The 15,504-nt window shown below is 52.8% G+C and overlaps 1 protein-coding gene across 1 annotated transcript; it reads right to left on the bottom strand.

The window, feature by feature from the left end:
* Positions 1 to 11,792: 11,792 nt before the first annotated feature.
* MAGEH1 (MAGE family member H1) lies at positions 11,793 to 13,299 on the bottom strand. Its single transcript, XM_059678852.1, has one exon. It carries the CDS (start codon positions 13,023 to 13,025, stop codon positions 12,366 to 12,368), a length of 660 nt encoding a protein of 219 aa, XP_059534835.1. The 5' UTR covers positions 13,026 to 13,299; the 3' UTR covers positions 11,793 to 12,365.
* Between the last annotated feature and the right edge of the window lie 2,205 nt (positions 13,300 to 15,504).

The raw sequence follows: 15,504 nt of genomic DNA on the forward strand, positions 1-15,504 counted from the left end.
CCTCAATCCCAGCCCCCATTGCTCTGCACCCTGTCCTGTGGGCATCTGCCTGGAAGGGTCAGAGGTCTTTGGGGGCATCAGCCACATGGTGAGGAGAAGGGCGGGCCATTTCTCCTCTGCATGAGCTGATGACCAGGCCCCTTCCTGTTGACTTTCTGCAGGAGTTTGCAGCTGACGCACTCATTAGCTGCAGGCCCCAAGCCTAATGTCAAAGGTCAACATGCCAGGGACTGAGGCTTTCTCAGGGAATCCATCTGATTACACAGCGATGGAAGGGGAGAGGCGTGTCAGGAGGCCCCTTGGGAGTTTTAGGGACATCTTGGCTGTGTTGCCAGCTCCGGGTCACAGGGCAGGATTCCATGGTCTTCCCTCCTCTCTGGTCACTTTCCTCCCAGTTGCTCTCTGCTGCTTTGCCTGCAGAACTCTCATTCCCGGTGCTGGCCTGCAGATAGCTTTTCCTCCTTCAGCCCCTGCACACGTCTGCTCAGGCTTCCTTCTGAGTCCTGGTTCCTGAGGCTACTCACTGTTTGACCAGAACAGCAGGTATATCTGCTTTCTCTCCATAGCTGCATTCCAAGGGGGTCATGCGAGGGAGGGAGGCTTCAGAGCAGGAGGAGGGAGCAGGGAACAGTGCACAGAGGAAGCTGAGAAGCAGGCTGCCTTGCGTTTGTCTTTTGGAGCCGCCCAGGCTGGGTGCCAGCAATGGGGACCTTCTGTGCCCCAGGGCTCCAGGTTCGCTGCAGGGCAGCCTCCTCCCAGTAACTGCTGCTCAGGACCATGTTGCCCTGCCTCCACTTTCTCACCTTGCCATGTCTGTGGAAGCTGTGTGTGTTAGCGTGTGTGTGTGTGTGTGTGTGTGTGTGTGTGTGCAGAAAGAGAGAGAATAAATGTATGTGTTTGTGCAAGAGTATGCATGACCGTGTTTGTGGGTGTGAAAGAGAATGTGTGTTTTTCTTGCTAGTTTGTGTTTGGTTTCTGTGTGTATGTGGAAGAAGGAAAGATGAGAGGGGGAGAGAAAGAGAGAGAGACAGAGAGAGGAAGGGAGAGAGGACAGAAGGGAGGGAGGGATGGAGAAAGAGAAGGGGTAAACTATGTACTTGAGGCCGGGAAAGAGGGAAGAACCTGAGACTACAAATGCATCCTTCTCCTTGTTAACTCAGGACTTGGATAGTGTGGGTAGACACAACATGCTTCTCCTTCCCTAGTATGCATGTGTGTGCATGCATATGTGCATGTGTGGCTTCCTTAGTCAGTAAACATGTTCTTGTAATGTGCAATAGGTTTCAGTATGTGTGCATTTAAGGATATTTGTGGACACCACACTCCCTGAGGTTTTCTCCATCCTGTGCGCACACATATGTATATTTCTGTCCTTGTGTGTGGCCTTTGTGACTGTGCGTTATTAGCTATGTTTGTGGGCGTGGAAGTGTATGCCAGGTGTTTCTGTGGTGTCCATATGGCGGGTGGGCTCATGTGTGTGTGTGTCCATCTGGGGGTATGTCTGCCTGCCTGAGAATGGAAGCCTGTGAGCACACACTCGGGTGAAGATGAGTACGGTAGCATCCAGGAGAGTCTGAAGCTGTGTGAGGTGGCTGTCTGCGGCATGGGGATCCGGTGTACACCTGTAGAGAGAGGTTGATGCCCATCTGTAGGACGTCAGAGGCACCATGGGGATGTCACCCGCTGGGGGAAAGGGAGGCTTGTGTAGCCTTGTAGGGGCCCAGGATATGCCTGTCTGAACTCCTCCCTCAGTGAGCTGAGAATGAGCGCTGGGGATGTTGAGACAGGAGGGAGCATCACAGAGGTCAACAGGGTCAGAGGAGCATATGAGAATAAGATCATCAGATAGCCCTCCAGGGCTGGGAGCACAGAGCAACCTTGTCAGGGGACAGCATGAGGGTGCTAGAGTGGCCCATGGTCCGCTGGTTCTGTAGGCTGCCTCTGGGACTGGGCTGAGAGGGGTAGCCCAGAGAAGGGTAGGGCCGGCAGTGGACAGGGAGAAGTGCTGTGGCCCAGGTACAGGGAAGCACTGTGAGGGGGCAGCCCTTCCAAAGAGATGGGTCCTGGGGAAAGGAGACCCTGGCCACGCACACACAAGCTGGGCTGTGGTGCCACCTTTCCCTTAACCTCACCCGCAGGGCCAAACTTGCATAGCAGAGCCGATCTGATCTATGGTAAGTTGACTTGGAGATTACAGGTTCAGAAAATTGCAAAGCATGTGAGGAGAGTTTCCATGATGGTCAAAACATCAGGGCTGTACTTTCTCATTTTTCTTCTTTCTATGAGTTCACTTTCCTTGCATTGTACAGATAGATGCGTTGATCCAGAGTGACTGACTTGGAACAGAATAAACCCGGGTGTTCACACAGAGAGTTTGAGGAGCAGCAGTCGAAGGGCACTGGGAAGATCAGCTGGCTGGTTTTGCAGTGTGTCTATGAGCAGCGGGCATCATTCCTGTGTGTGATGGTGTTCACAGAAGCTGACACAAGTTAGATACGTTTGATGTGTCCCTGAGCTGCTGTGTAAACACCTTGGGTTGGGGAGCAGCATGTTTCCAGTCAACTTGCCTCGGTTCCCTCAGCTGCGGTCGATTGGAGCCAGGAACGAGTTCATCTTGCCAGGGACTTCAAAAGGGCCTCCGACACAGCCCAGGAGGCTGCTCTGCCCCTTGCACACCTTATGGGGCAGCGATGCCTCAGGACGAGCCCCCCCCCCCCACACACACACAGGGGGACCTCTCAGAGGAGTGCCTCTCTGGAGAGAGGACGCAGCTTCAAGCCAGTCACGGAAGCTCTGTCTGCGTGAAGGCCGCAGAAAGGTGACACTACATGTCCACCTGCAGGGAGTGGGCACCCGAAGGCCGTGATCCCCGCTTCAGGGACAGGGCTGTAGGCGTGGGTAGAAGATGACGTGTGCCTTGCAGGAGCTCATCTTTGAACTCAGCCGCCCTCCAAATCTGGGTCTGTGAGGGCGCCAGTGCCAGGTGTTCCTCTCTTGTTCCTTTGTTGTCCTGGACTCTGAAGTCATTCTCCCTGGCTCAGATCAGCCGCATGATTTTCCTTCCCCCAGGACAGGCCTGGACCCTGTGACCTGAGGCTCATCCTTGTGAAACCCTCACAATCTTCTCTGGCTTCAGGCTTTCCCAGCATAAGGCCCACCCTTCACCAGGAAGCTCGTGCTTGGGGCGAGAGCAGATGGGATCTCTTGCCTGACCGGTTGGGTATGGAGTGGCAGACACCAGAATGAAGCCAATGGTAGAAAGCCCCCAGTGGTGACAGAGGGATGTGTGTGTGTGTGTGTGTGTGTGTGTGTGTCCAGCGGTCTAAATGGTAGTGTCCAAAATGGCACAGTGACTTTAGTTTGATCAGAGTTCTTTAAGATCCCAGGGAAATCCTGTTCAGGACACGAGCCTTGCTGTTGGAGTTTATTAAAGTCAAGGACAGGACAGTGTGTGGTTCTGGGATGTCAGTTCCACATGGAGTCGGGCCCCCTTCTGAGCAAAGGTCTGTTTTAACCGAGTCACCCACAGTCTCAGACTTGGGATTGAGCTCCAACTCTGCGGTAGCATGTCACAGGGAGCCTGAGGCAGGTGCTCAGACACACCGACTGCCTGTGGCCAGGTCATTCGAAGCAGCTGTGGTAACTGGGAGCCGTGTTACCAGGGGTGACGGGCAGCAAGCACAATGGCACCCTTTGAGTTGCCAGCAGGCCCGAGCCTATGGTTATAAGTCGGTCTTGATAAGGAGCCTGCTTGGGCTCCATATGTTAGTCCTCCAATCCATGGCTAAGTGCCCTTGCCAGTCCACCTTGCCCCCCTTGCACATCACATCTCTAGCTTGTGTAATGGGGATCCGGCTATAACCCACATTGATCTGTTTGAGCATTAAATGTCACAAAGGAGCCTGGCACATACCAGATGCTCAATAGACAGGGAGGCACATCAAATAGGCAGGTGCCTGACCTCAGGTAGCGGAGGACACGGGGCCCAGGAAGTCTAGCTGAGCTCCCGGCGATCCAGTACCCTCATGATCTGCAACTCCTTGTGCCTGCTGTGGGCCCCTCTTCATGCAAGGTCCAATGCCCTCCAGCACACTCACAGTGGCTGTGCCGGGACTTCTCTGTGCCTCCCTGGGCTGTGGACTTCCCTGCTCTCCGCTGGGCACCTCCCTTCACTCAATGCTGCTCTCATCGAGGTCACGAGGACCCTCTGCATCGGTACATGCAATGGTCACGTCTCACCCTCACTCATATGTCACCTGGCATCAGCCCTCTGTGCATAGTTGCCCACTGGCTCTCCCTGGAGACACTTTGCTTCCCCTGGCTTGCCAGGCACTGCACTCTCCGACTCTAACACTGGTGACAACACTTCCTGTCCTGGGCCGGTGCCTCCTGCTCTCCCTGACCCTTTATGCTGCAGGCGACTGTCCATGATCCTCTGCTCCTATGCTCTCACCCCCCTATCTGATTGCTTATCATCTCACGGCCTCTTAGGCAAACCGTTCAGCCACATTCCTGACTTCCATACAACTGCATTTACACAACTGCCTACCCCACCCCCATGAGTGTCAAAGGGACATTTACTTAATTTGACATATACAGACTGCATTCTCGATCCCCTCTCCCAACTACAAAACACAGATAATTTGACCGTCATTCCCTCCTACGACTTGTGAGGAGAAAAACATGGCGTCATCCTTGACTCCTCTCTGACACTCCACATGGAAACCAGCAGGAATTCTATTAGCTCAACCTCAAACTATGCCCAGAAACTGAGCAGCTCTCGCCATATCTACTGTTACCAGCATGGTCAAAATCCCCACCCTCTCTAGCTAGACGTACAGCTGTAGCTTTCTCCCTGGTCTCCCCACCCTCAACATTGCTGGCTTTCGCTCTCATTTGAATAGAGTAAGTGTTCAAAGTGATCCTCTCAAATGGTGAGTCGGGGTTGCTCCTCTGCTCAACCCCCCACCTCCCTCCTCCTGCCCCCACATTTCATTGCCACCAGGAGCCCAGTTTCTTCAATGGCCTCCTAGGCCCTACGCAACATGGGCTTCTCTTAATGCCGCTGACTGTCTCGCCAACTCTTGTCCTTTTGCTCATACCATGCCAGCCACACTGGCCTCTCCGCCGTTCCTCAGACCTGCTACAGGCTCACTCCTGGGCTGGGAGCCTTCGCACTCACAGGCTTTGCTGCATGAACAACATTTCCTTCGTGTGTCAGTGAAGCGAATCCCCTCACCTTCTTCCTTTCTTAGGTGTGTCACCCCTCCAATGAGGACACCCCTGACTACCCATGAGATTGAAATGTAATACTCCCTTTCTTCCCTCACGTTTCCTAGCACCATTCTCTGTTCTCTGTGGGCATAGTACGCCCCCCATCCCCAGAGGACATATGCCCTTCTAAGGCGCTGTATAATGTACTAATGAAAAGGTTTACCTTCGATGTTCTGTTTCCCAGCAAGAGAGCCTGTGATGTGTTCATGCATGTTTCCCAGGCAACGGGAACTGTGGCCGGCACAAATAGACCCTTGGAAACGTGTTGAATGAGTGAATGGATGAATTGTTAGATAATCTCAGCGTCCAAAGTATCGTGGGCCCAGTTATTTTTGAGACTTTGTAGGCCGAGAATAGATCAAGAGCCTCCTTGGTCGGACTTGCAGGAGGGATTTCGGGCACTTCTCGTGGATTGCTTATTTTGAGATAACATTTGCCAGGGTGTCATTAGTCATAAACTGCGGCAAAAACCGACCTGTCAAGAACGGGCCTGATATTCACCAGCTATTTACGGGCTCCACCTTCTGCTTTAATCTACCCTGTGTGTGCTCTGCCTGCTGGGTAATGGGCTGTACCTGCCTAGAGCCCCATTCTCCCCGGCCCCCCACCAAGCCTGTTCTCCCAGCCCTGGATGGCTCCAGAGACATTCTTCTTTATGCTCTTTGGTGTTTCACCGTTCCAGGCAGTGCAAGCCCTGCAGTGCCCTGTATACAGATCTCATTACATCTTCATAGCAACCACTGATCTCCAACAGCACCACTAGGTCAAAACCATTGCCTTCAGAAAGCGGGGGCTCTGTGCTCCTACCAAAGGAAGGAGACAGTGGGAGCCTGGCCGCTACCCACCTCCCAGGGGGGCACGTGAGCCAGGCAGAATCCACACCTGCCTTCCTCCAGGGCTGTGGTCTGTCCTCTGCCCCTGACTGCTGAGGCCAAGGCCCCAGCACTGGGCCCAAGGAGGACACCCCTCAGCCTGAGTTTATGATAGCCAGTGCTCGCCGCCTGAGCCTTACCCCAGGCTCCCCCTCTGCTCAAGGTAGGAGAGATCTGCGGCCCTTGTACCTTCTGGATTGAAAATGGGATGAGGGAACAGTGTTGCAAGCCCAGAAAGTTTGCTGTTTGGTGGGTCCACAGTGTGACAGCCAGGACCTCGCATCTGAAGATCAACGGAGTGTCTGGGTGGCCACGTTGCTGAGCCATGTGCGGGGATGGGAAGGACAGACGTGTCTGGGAAGGAAATCCCCATTCCACACATGGCAACCCCGCAAGGACACGTGGTGACTGGGCCCGCAACCAATCAGCAGGAAGGGACCGTCCCTCTATTCCCCAAATGGCTCATTGGCTTCATTGTCCCGGGCCTCCTCTCCCCACCCCAGCCTCCCTTCCTCACCTCACAGGGGCTGTGCTGAGTGAGAAGACAGATGACTCCCCGGGCTGGTGGAGCGCCAGGTGTCCCGGGGATGCAGTCGGTTGTTTTAGTAAAACAGTTGGGGCTTTGGCCTTGGCTGGCCCTGAATCCATGTCCAAGGCTGTCAGTGACCGACCAGGGGAACCTAGCAACTTGCTGCTGGTATGTGACCCGAGTTCTTCCTCTGTAAACGTGGCCTGGGGCGCCCACCCTGTTGACTGCTGCCAGAGGTAGACACTGCGTGACAGCAGCCATCAAAGTGTCTGGCACAGCCTAGGTGCACAGGGAATGGCAGCTGCCGGTCTTGCTGTGTGTCCACTGGGCTTTGGGCTCTCTATACCTGAGCTTCCTAAACAGCTGGAGGGTCTGGGACCCAGAATCTCAGTGCACTTCAGAGGTATGCTGGCACCTAAACGTCATCTTTCTAACTCAGTCTCTGGGAACTCTGCTGGGTGGTGGGGGCAGCTTAGGCGGTTGGTTGACACACAGAGGCTCCCAGCCTGGTTCCCCTCTGGATGCTCACAGACTCTGTAAGAATGTGTGAATCTGTGGAAAAGAAACAGTGAATATTCTGTTTTCCTCACCTCCTTCCAGAAGCCCCCTTGCCTGCCTCTCCCTCAGCCCTGCTGTCCATGTCATGGCCCCTGGACATGCAGCCCTGTGTAGTGCTGAGCTCATCAGATGAAGGTTAACCGTTTGCGGCGCCAATGCAGGGGGTGGGGTGGGGAGGGGTGGGGACACACTTTACCTCCAGGGCAAGGGGAGGAAGGATGGGCCTGGGGCAGTAACTGCTTCCTGGCTGGGTGAGGCCAGGCCACTCAACCCTCTGCTCTTTCCTGTGGAGCCTCCCGCCTGGGGCCTTCAGGAGCCCAGCAGTCCTGGTGTCAGTGCAGCTGGTGGCAGACTCCCACCCCTTCCCCCCTTTCCTGCTTCTCTGACTGAGTTAAGGCTCTTGAGCCACGCTTGCAAATAACCATTGAGATCTCGGGATGGCTATTGCCCACCAGAGCCAAAGGAAACATGGATTCGGACAGGATCTAATGGTGGGGAAGGGCCTGGGAGGAGAATGGAGCCACAGTTGTCTAATAATTACTGACCTTACCAGCTATAGATAGGTTTTCCTACAGACCCTGGGAGCCTGCAGGATGGAACAAGGCTGTCAAGCGATAAGATGCCTCCATGGAACCATGACTCAGAAAAGAAATACATTTTGGGAACAGAGCTAGGACAGGACCTGCTTTGATTTGGTGGCTGTGCCCAGACCCTGACCCCTCCGGGAGTTTCTCTCAAGAACGCCGACCATTCTCCAGTCCCAGGAAGGGGCTGAGCTGTTTGTAACATCACAGAAAAGTAGCCACCTTGTTATCGGACTTTGAGCTCCTGAAGGCCAGACTGCAGACCCTCCCCTCCCCTTCCCACATTACACTTGCAGCTCGCAGCTGCACATAGCTATCTTCTCCCGTGTGTGTGTGTGTGTGTGTGTGTGTGTGTGTGTGTGTGTGTGTGTGTGTGTACTCAGCCAACTGGCAAAGGGGGTCAGAGCAGAATTTCCAGGGTGACCTGCTGCTCGCTCATCCTACCAGTATTATTGGAATGAACGTGCAGTATTTCTTCCCCTGAGCTAGCTGGTGTGTCCTATAAATTGGGGTGTGTGTCATTTTACTGACCTGGCAGAGATAATATATGGCAGGCCCCTGGTACAGAGAAGATCCTCAGTACATCTTTGCTCTGCAGCTCTCCCACTTACTGACTGACCTGGAGCTGTCTGACATTTTTATTGTTATTTATTGACGAGAGAGAGAGAGAGAGAGAGAGAGAGAGAGAGAGAGAGAGAGAGAGAGAGAGAGAGAGAGAGTTTGTGTCCACTTATTTATGCAATCATTGGTTGCTTCTTGTGTGTGCCCTGACCAGGGAGAGAACCTGGAGGCTTGGAGTATGGGGAAGATGCTCTAGCCAACGGAGCTACCTGGCCTGGGCCCGTCTGACATCTTTGGGCCCTTTCTATCAAAGGGGGAGGACTCACAGTCAGCTCTGGCCCCACGAGAACTCGAGGCCGCATTCGGGGCCACTGAGGCCTGCTGCTCTGACTGCACCCGCGTCTTTAGTAGACAAGGCCCTGTGAGTGCTGTGGCAGGCAGAGGGGACCGCAGGTGTCCCGCGGGAAAACTCTCTGGATCTGTGGGATGGACTTGGGGCCTTGTTTGAGATAGGTCCCTCGTTATCCTCGTGGCTGTAGACAGGAAAGTCAGTTAGTGACCTGAACCTCGGATTCACGCCCGTGTACACTGGGGGTGGCATTGAGAAATATGGCCCCTCCAGGGCCAGGCCCCTGCCTTTTGATTGCTCGCAGCCCAGGTCCTGTCGCTCTGCCCGAATCGCAGGGGGCTCTCTAGTTCCTTGTTTGCTGAATGAATTTGAAGCTGGGGGAGTGGGGGGAGCAGGGGTCATAGTTCCTACTTTCCTTTGAAGCCCCTTAGCCTGCAGGCTTCATTCTATGGGTCCCTGAGCCCTTGTCAGAAGTCATTTGCTGGCCAACCTGTCCACAGGGACTTGACCTTGCACCCAGCAGGAAGCAGTGCAGGACTGACAGGAGGCAAAGGCAGGAGAAGGGACCCTGGCCCCTCTTTCGTGTGAGATAGAGAACTGCTGCCTCAGGGCCCCACAAAGCCAGGTAGGGCACTTCCTTGTGGACTTCATTCACCAAGTGCTGAGTTTTAGGGGGTAAATGTGGTCACTTTTGGGGCGGGGGGCACAGCTCCTTATGCGTGTTGCTTGCCTGTAGCTGATCAGAATGTGAGGGTGGACTCCCACATCTCCACCTTTGCTGCAGGGTGGGGTAGAGGGTTCTGAAGGCCCTGGTGATAGGATGGATGGGATGGGCATCGAATCCTTGGTACCATGAGGCAAGTCTGAAAGCTGGAGGAGGGTAGGCAGCGGATCCCGCATGACTTAGTATATAGCAGGGCCCACCACCATGCCAGATGGTCCCCAGGATTTACCACACTGACTGAAGGAGAGTCAGAATGTTAATTCTGCCCCACCCCGTGGACTCACATGCACTGCACTTTTCAAACAATTTGTACACCCTCACCAACACTAGTTCTTGAGAGATATGCCAGGTCACCTTTCAGGCACGTCCCAGGTCCGATCTCTCTGCCTCATCCAAGAGTATGCTTTTCTTCAGCCATTTCTTCTCATTATTCCAGGATTATCATTATTATTAATCATGTGTGTTCTCATTATAACCAGACATAGCTCCCTCCCTTTAATGTCGTAGACCCTGCTCACCTCCTTCCTGTCTCATTTCATTTTATCCACTTTCCCTTGACTTATCCTTAATAGTTCAGTGAAGAGTGTGTTATCCCTAATGTCCACGCTGCCTTTAGTGCCTCCATATTACTCCTTTCCCAAACTCCAATATGATTTTCAGACCGCAGGCTGTTATATCACCCAGAGTTTTCTGACAGTCACCTCTTTAATCTCTGTAGTGCCTCACAATGTCCTATTTCCTGCAAGCACCCCTCTCTCCTCTGCCCTGCTGTCAAGCTGATTTAGGTGTCCTTCCTATTTCTACTGCACCCCATCATGCTCCCTTCCCTTTGCCAATGCCACTTCCTCCCAGCTGGGTTAAGTATCCCAAAAGTACCCAATGTACAGAATTTTCATAGTATGCTCTGATGCCCCTTTCAAATCGCCCCAAGCCAACTCTTGGATTTTTATGGCTCCCTATGATGTGTTCTTCCTGTTCCAACCCAAGATTGGTCACATTAGCTTTTCTACATGTTCATGGCACCCAAAGCTCATCTCTGTTACACCACTTACGACACTACCAGTTTATGTATTCATCTCTCCCATCCTATCTAATAAAAGAGAAACATGGTAATTGGCGTACGACCGATACCCTTTTCATTGGCTAATCAGCGAGATATGCAAATTAACTGTCAGCCAAGATGGCGGCGGCAGCCAGGAAGCTTGAAACTAACACGAGGCTTGGTTGCCTCAGTGACGGAGGAAACCAACGTTCCCCGCCTGCCGCTGCAGACCTCTGAGCGGGCAGTTTAAGAAACTCTGTAACAAATACGCCCAACTTCAGCCAGCAGATTCGCAACATTGTAAGCAAAGGCCAGAAACCTACTTTCAGCCGGAGGCCTAAGAGCTGGAGCCAAGCCTCAAGCTAAAGCTGGCCCAGAATAAAAAAAAAAAAAAAAAAAAAGGAAAAAAGGAGCGTTTGGGAGTTCAGTCACCCCCAGCCTGAAAACAGCCCTCAGCCCCTCACCCAGACTGGCCAGGCACCCCAGTGGGGACCCCCACCCTGATCCAGGACACCCTTCAGGCCAAACAAGCCGGCCCCACCCATGCACCAGGCCTCTATGCTATATAGTAAAAGGGTAATATGCCTCCCGGCACCGGGATCAGCGTGACAGGGGGCAGCGCCCAAACCCCCTGATCGCCCTGCGGCTCTGTGTGTGACAGGGGGCGGGGCCACAACCTCCCTATCCACCCTGCTCTGTGCCTGATAGGGGGGAGCTCCCCCCCCCACGGGCCCTGCTCTGTGTGTGACGGGGTAGAGCCATAACCTCCCCATCAGCCCTGCCCTGAGTGTGAGAGTGGCGGCGCCCCAACCCCCTGATCCGCCCTGCTCTGTGGGTGATAGAGGGCAGCACCCCAACCCCCTGATGGGCCCTGCTCTGTGCGTGACAGGGTACAGAGCCCCAACCCCCCTGATGGGCCCTGCTCTGTGTGTGACAGGGGGTTGCTCCACAACCTCCCGATCGCCCTGCTCTGTGCATGACAGGGGGCGGCGCCCCAACTCCCCAATCGGCCCTGCTCTGAGCCCGACCAGGGGCTGCACCTAGGGATTGGGCCTGCCCTCTGCCACCCGGGAGCAGGCCTAAGCCAGCAGGTCGTTATCTCCCGAGGGGTCCCAGACTGCTAGAGGGCACAGGCCAGGCTGAGGGACCCCCCCTCCCCCCCTGAGTGCACAAATTTTTGTGCACCGGGCCTCTAGTGTCATCTATAACATCCTTTAGAACTGGGGGCTGTGTGCCAATGAGTATTTTCAGGATGTACACTGGTGATTCACACATGACTGGTGGTCAATAAATGAGCAAGGTGTCCTGGACATTATGCTTTTATTTTTTCCCAATATTCTGCAATAACTAAGCAACATCACGGTAGTTTTAAGTCTTCTTTACACAACAGCAGACACAAAGGTTTTCAGAAAGGTCAGACATAAACAAATCCCACCCCCCCCCACCCTCCCATCCTTCTTTCACATTTTACTGGTTATTTCAAAGAACAGACTACTCAATGCTATAAAATAGGTACCATATCACAGAATATGATGAAAAGACTTCATTGTATAACGTTAGGAAAACTGTTACACTAAATCTCAAAGACAAAAAAAAGAAAAATACCTTTCTTCAATGGTATTTTAAACGTATTGTGTGGCCTTTAACAACATTGTATTAAAGCGAATAAAATTTTACAATATCCAAAGCAAATGGTCTTTTTCGCACTTCCAACTATTAGCACTGATCACATATACAAACACAGCGCGCCCGCTTCCCCATAATATCCAACTGAGAACCCAGGTGATATACTCCTTGCGGTACCTGTGAAGCTCTTTACACCCCGCCCCCCCCCGCCCCCCCCACACACCCAAGGCTGTGTGCCCGATTTCTCTAAGGGGCGAAGTAATCTGCAACACCTGAATTGAGGATAGCCTCAACTTCGGCATCATCATCCGAATCCCAGTCGTAATTACATGGCCAGTCCTTGGAGCATCGGTTACGCACCCTTGCCACGAAATGCATGACTTTCAGCTTGCTTGACTCCACGTGTGCTCGAGGTCCCCAGAAGAACTGGTACTCTACAGGGCAGCTCCGCGGCACCGGCTTATAAATCAGGTACCCTCGGCGCACAAACTCTTCCGTAACGACCTTTTTCGGATCGCCAAAGATGCTGTGCTGCCGGCCGGGCTGCATCCCCAACTTCCCCAGCACTTTCCAGACCAGAGCCTCCTTGGCGCTGTTGCCCATGATGAAGATGAGGGCTAATATGGACATCAGGAGACTTTTCTTGGTGCCTTGAAAATTGCTCCGGGCTACCGCGGGCTTTTGCGCTTGAGCAGTACTGGAGGCTTCCTGAGGGGTGGTGGAGGCCTCCGCTGGAGTGCTGGGGTCTTCTTCCGGGCCGCTAAGGTCGTCCTCGGGGGTGCTCGGGACCACAGAGGCGGCCATCGGGGTCTCTGAGGCTTCTGAGGCCTGTATCTTACGATTGTTGCGGTTCTCTTCGGCGGCCCTCGCGTTACGGCGGCGCCTGCTCTTTCGTCCCCGTGGCATGTCGCTGGCTAGGGGCGCTGAGCCTACAGCAATCCTAAGGGAAGGATGCCTAGAACCCCTGCAGAAAGCGACTGTCTCGACCTGCAGAAGGGGCTACCGCTGAAGCCACCAACGCCACTAGAGTCTTTGTAGCAAGAAGCCAGACGGTCTCAGCGACAGCGCACACTCCCACGCAAGCCCACTCGCGGGGACAACCGCCACCTGCACGCGCCCCAGCCGCGAGCGCGCGAGAAGGCTCGGCTGAATTGGCCCCGCCTCTCCTGCCACGCACTCCCCGAACTCTCAAAAGGAAGTGGGCGGCTCCTCCACCCAGACTTCCGCTGTCAGATAGGAAAGGGGGCCGGCCCCTGTAGGGGTGGGGCTAGATCCCAAATGAAGACCAGGGATTGGCGAGGTGAGGGGTATGCAGAGGAGAAATGCACAGGGATCGTGTATTTTTTCAATCTAGTGCAGGATTGGCTCGCGGGCCCTGGGAAGGAATGTGTCTCTTTCTCCATTCCCACGGAAGGCAGGCAGGGTGTATTTGTGTGGTGGTGGGGAAGGGGCGTGGATTCTTGGAAGGAATCAGCTATTCCCAGCTCTCCCTTCCTGTCTTGGTTTACACAGCGCATTCATCCACTCGGCCTGTTTTCAGAAGGCGTCCATGTGTACACTAATTAATTCGTGGGCCCATCTAAGACCCAGTTAATGTGGCGACGAGGGGACGTACAGCTGCAAAAGCAAACAGCGCACAAGAGACTCAGGGCCTTGAAAACGTGTATTCAGGGGATGATCAAACAGGGCGCTGATTGGCTGCCTTGCAGAGGAGCAGACTATTGTCTGGAAGGTCACTCAGGAAGCAATTAGGATAAAAGCAAGAGGGGATGAAAATGAGCCTGAGGGCGGTTGCCATGGAGATGGAGAGGCAGAAAGGCATTTTAGGGTGAGGATGGACAGGCTTTCCAGTCTGATTGGGTGAAAGTGGTAAATGGGGAGAGGGCGGAGTGCAGGTTGGCTCTGAGGTTTCTAGGCTCCCATCTGCCTGGATACCTGATTGATTTTGCTTCTTTCTTTCTTTCATTCGGTAATCCGAATGTCATTCGGAGCATATTCGGAAGTTACCCACCCAGGTCTTTGCTCACCGTTGCCTCTGTCTGAATTTCCTTTCCTCTCATCTCCAAGTAGCTACATTCCACCTGTCTGCTCACAGGCCCTTCTGTCCCTGAAGCTTGTCTTGGTCTGCCCCAAAGGGCAATGAGTCAATATTTGCCCCCTCTGAGAAAGGAGTATTTAGGCCAAGCACTCTATATCTTTCTTATGTCATTCCCAAGATACTATGTTGTACAAGCCACTTTACCTCTCTAACCTTCCTTTTCCTTGTCTTAAAGTGGGATTAGCCCAGCTGGCGTGGCTCAGTGTTTGAGCGTTGACCTATGAACCAGGAGACCAGGGTTTGATTCCCAGTCAGGGCACATGCCTGGGTTGCAGGCTCGATCCCCAGTGCAGGAAGTGCAGGAGGTGCAGGAAGTGCAGGAAGGCCAGTAGCCGATCAATGGTTCTCTCTCATCATTGATGGTTCTCTCTCCCTCTCCCTTCCTCTCTGAAATCAATAAAAATATATTAAAAAAATAAAGTGGGATTAATGAAAGCACTGGCCTCCTAGGATTGTGAGAATTAAATGAGATAATAAGTGAAAAGCGCTCAACACACAGGAAGCACAGCCTTTGCGGCTCAAGGTGTTTCAGCAATGAGAAAGAAGTATTTAGGGAAAGCACCGTGTATCTTTCTTTAAAAAAAATTAATGAATTTATTTGGGTGAAATTGGTTAATAAAATTATATAGGTTTCAGGTGTACAAGCCTATAATACTACATCATCTGTACATTGCATTGTGTGTCCATCACCCAAAGTCAAGTTTTCCTCCATCATCATTTTCCCCCACTTTACCCTCTTCTACCTCCTCCCATGCCCCTTTCCCCCTGGTAATCATCATATTGTCTGTGTCTATGAGTTCCTTTTCTTTTTTTTTCTTAATACCTTTATCTTTTTTCACTTCAAAGTGAGCTGATTAGCCAACTCTGCATTATCACAGGAGTGATGGTACTTCCTAAAATTCACCCTAAGATTCTCTGGGGTCTTCAGGGTACTGACTCACGTCAAGTGGTATCAGGGATAATATGAACAAAAGCTGCCAAATATTATACTCATGAAATCAGCCTGTGTGCTCTTGTGGACCCTAGTTGCATATCACTGGTAGGCTTTAGAGTCCCTCCCCGATTACTCCTAGACATGCCTTTTCCTTGGGAACTCTAGTCCTTCATGCTTTCTGTTTAAGGGTTGGAATGACTCTGAGAAGGAAGTGAAATATCTGCCTCCTGAAAATAAGTAAGCAAGTACATTAAAGCTCTCCCAGCTGTTAACTGAAATAACAGTTATTCATAACCATTAACAAAAACACATTATTAACTATGTTATGTTTCTTTCCTTATCATATATACTAT

Source organism: Myotis daubentonii, chromosome X (assembly GCF_963259705.1).
Source record: "Myotis daubentonii chromosome X, mMyoDau2.1, whole genome shotgun sequence".
In the NCBI taxonomy this organism is placed as follows: Eukaryota; Metazoa; Chordata; class Mammalia; order Chiroptera; family Vespertilionidae; genus Myotis; species Myotis daubentonii.